At 55.1% G+C, this 3,246-nt stretch overlaps 1 protein-coding gene across 1 annotated transcript; it reads right to left on the reverse strand.

Annotated features, from left to right (window-relative positions):
* Nucleotides 1-382: 382 nt before the first annotated feature.
* Nucleotides 383-2,128, reverse strand: COCVIDRAFT_112498 (hypothetical protein; the record flags this gene model as incomplete). The annotated part of the gene is made up of 6 exons (XM_014696105.1): nt 383-497; nt 548-1,105; nt 1,164-1,459; nt 1,515-1,783; nt 1,854-2,004; nt 2,054-2,128. 6 exons carry the CDS (start codon nt 2,126-2,128, stop codon nt 383-385), a joined length of 1,464 nt encoding a protein of 487 aa, XP_014551591.1.
* Between the last annotated feature and the right edge of the window lie 1,118 nt (nt 2,129-3,246).

Consider the following 3,246-nt stretch of genomic DNA (forward strand, 5'->3'; position numbering starts at 1 on the left):
TCGATCACCCTGAGGTAGATAGTCTTTGATGTTCATCACGGTCGTGAATCCTTGCGGGGTTGGTGTGTAGGGAAGAAGTCAAAGTACAGTACTCCGCCCTCGCTGGAAGAACAATGGATAGTGGATGGATGCTAGAGTAAAAGCAGATGCATGTCCAAACAAGCCCAAGAATAAGCACTCAAAGTGCCTTCGCTTTTCCAGGTGTAGAGGTAGCTGGTTGATGTCCCGAAAGGGAGTAAGAAATTTGTTGGCCGTTGTTCGTCGTCAATGGTGGAAGGCCGTGTAGATGATGATGTAGGTTGTACGGAAGGTGTCGCTAAGATGTTGGAGAAAAGCCGTGAAAAGAACCGCAAATGAACCGAAAGCATGTAAAGTAAGGTGCTTACGAAGAATGTGACTTGTGTCGGCCTTTGTTACCTGTAGCGTACTCGCCATCGGGACACCATTGTTCCGGTTCAAAGTCTGGATTCATAAAGTGCGCGGTGTTGAAGTGAGAACTTGAGAGTGTAAGTAGGAGACTAGTGAATGAACAAGGCATAATGCTTACTTGCGAAAGATGGACGTCTGGAACGGCTGCACCTGCATTGAAGATCCGAACCCAGGCTCCAGTTCGTACATGGATGGCCTGAAAGGGCCACCTCGTTCAACGCCTATCGGGGCTGCTCTATCGATGCTGACAGGAGGCGGGGGAGGATGTATGGGGAGTGTCACAGGAGGTTGTTCGAGATTGATGCTGTGATGGCTCGCTGGGTTGTACTGACTCGCATTACTGGTGTGGATCGGTGCAACAAAGTCCAAATGTGAGGAGCTGACCGGGGAGATCGGCGCTGTTGTTGGAGCATAGGGTTGCACAGGTGTAACCTGAGAGTGAGAAGCGGGGCTGGGACTGAAGTCGTACGACAATGAAGTCCACCGCTGACCTAGGCCGAGACTAGAAGGGTATATTCCCGGGATCATGTTCATGACGTCGCCAACGTTTGTTGCGGTCGGTATGAATTCGTCAGTGTAGTTGGCCAGGGCAACCTGGAGTGGTTGCTGCTGGGGCACGGGCTGATGCTGGACCTGGGGCACGTCCCCAGCTTTGTACAGGATATCGTAGTGGCCGCTAGTCAAAGTCAGAAAGTGACAAAGGAGAAAAGTCAGCGCTAAGATGGTAGACTCACGGCCTGTAGAGTAGCCTCAACATGGGAGCGCCAGAGATTGGACGATGGTGTGCGTCTGTTGGCTCTGAATAGAAGCTACGGTTGATCTCTTCGCCGGGCGAGCGGTCCAGATACCACACCTCGATGCCGAAACCTGCCGGCTTGACTAGGGCTTCGGCGAGAGCAGCAATGCCGACATTGTCGGCTTCACACTGTGTGGGCTCGATGTTGTTGGCACAGTAACCTCTGACGTCCCCGTTATCAATGAAATGGACAAAGTCATCGGCATGCGTCTGCACCCAGGCGCTGGCCAGGAGCTAACGGGCATGGTCAGTAGTGTCAAGGGGAAAAAAGGAGATGCACAAAGCCAACCTTGACATAGGTAATGATTGCCATGGACTCGCCCATGTCGTTGAAGGTGCGGAGCAGGATGTCGGCGGCCTGGCCATCCATGTTGCGCAGCGAGTTGGCCAGCTTGTGCAGGAGCTCAAATGCCTCTTCGGCAAAGTCGATCCAAATGTCACGCGAATAACCAATGTGATCCAGTAGGTTGCCGAGTGAGTTGAGACGAGCCTCTTCTTCGGCGAATTTGTTGACATCGCCCACGCTCACCAGGGCCTCAAAGTAGGTGAAGGCGATTGCTGTTTGCGTTAGCAGCAGCACCAAGCAATAGAGAGGGTTGAGCAGGCCACAGGCGCCATGCAAACTTACCCCGCCATCCACAATGGCCATCGCCACGACATGTGCGGAAGTAGGCGTATTTGGCGGGCAGGGCAGCCGTCTTGACTTGGTACACCGGATCTGCGGTGGCATACTGCGTCGTGATAGCAGCGCTGCTTTGGCGCTCGCCCACAAGTGGGCCCTTGGGCGGTCAGCGCGCTTTCCAAAATCACAGGCGCACGCTCACTCACAGTAGCCTCGGGCTCGTACTCGCTCGACAGCTTCTGCAGCTGGGCATACTCTTCGTCCGAGGGATACGCAGCCATGTTGAGGTGGGGGTCGCGGTGTTGATGTTGATGTTGGCGGCCTGGGTGTTGGTGGTGGCCAGTGTGGTAATGATTATAGCTCCCGGAGGGAAGGACCGGGGCGCGGATAGCGAACGCCAATCCGCTTTGGTAGTGGCTCTGTGCCGGCACTCCATAGTGGCCTTGGTGCACATGGGCATGCGGGTGATGATGATGCCCATGAGGATGAAAACCCGTCAACACCGGCTGCCTGTTCATGGTGACTAGAGCTCGACGGTAAGTCTCTGAGTGTTTGGGTGGGTGAGGGAGTGGGATGGGAGCTGCAACGCTCTCAATCTCCGCCCGCGATTTGTCCTAACCTGCGTTGCTTGGTGGGCGGTGGGCGTGACTGGCCTCAATGGCTGGCAATTGGACCAAAGGATTCCACAGCAGCTTCGGTAATGCGCATCGATCTCAGCACCAATTCGCCCGCAAGCTACTGGCGCGAGGGCAGCAGCACCTTTAGTAGGCGCAGAGGCGCGCGGCGCCGGGCTGGAAGCTGTGTCGTTGCTGTGATACCCACCGACGCCCAGGGGCACAGCGCCAATATATCGGAGAGACAGGACAGATGTTTGCGGCGTGCAGGTGGAATCTGACCTGCCAGGAACCAAGACAAGTCTGCAACACTTTTTGGTCCAGTCGCTCTGCAATGCCTTATTCTTGTTGCACCGGGGACCTGGGAGGCGAAGTCAGGGTGTATGTGTGCGTGTGTAAATGTATGTAAGTATGTGTGAGAGTGTGTGAGATTGTGCACAAGAAACAGAAAGAAACGGGCGTGACGGCGTACAAGAGCGAGGCCATGCACACAGACACACACACATACATACACAATCAGCGCCTAGATACATCAAACAAAAGCAACTGTTAACGAGAGGGGGGGGGGNGGGCGGGAGGGGGCAAGACCATGACCCATGGCACGTTGGCCAGGGCAAAGCGGCACTGTATGCGCAACAGGACTGGGCGTGTGATATGCCATCACTTTGCCCAACTAGTCCTGATGGAACCGGAGTCTGGAAATTGAAGTGCACTCTGACTCTCTTTCTGGCCTCTTCCACGACTCTGTCAAGGTCATGGCCGAGCAAAGAGCCGGGGGGGGGGGG

Source organism: Bipolaris victoriae (genome assembly GCF_000527765.1).
Source record: "Bipolaris victoriae FI3 unplaced genomic scaffold scaffold_134, whole genome shotgun sequence".
Taxonomy (NCBI): domain Eukaryota; kingdom Fungi; phylum Ascomycota; class Dothideomycetes; order Pleosporales; family Pleosporaceae; genus Bipolaris; species Bipolaris victoriae.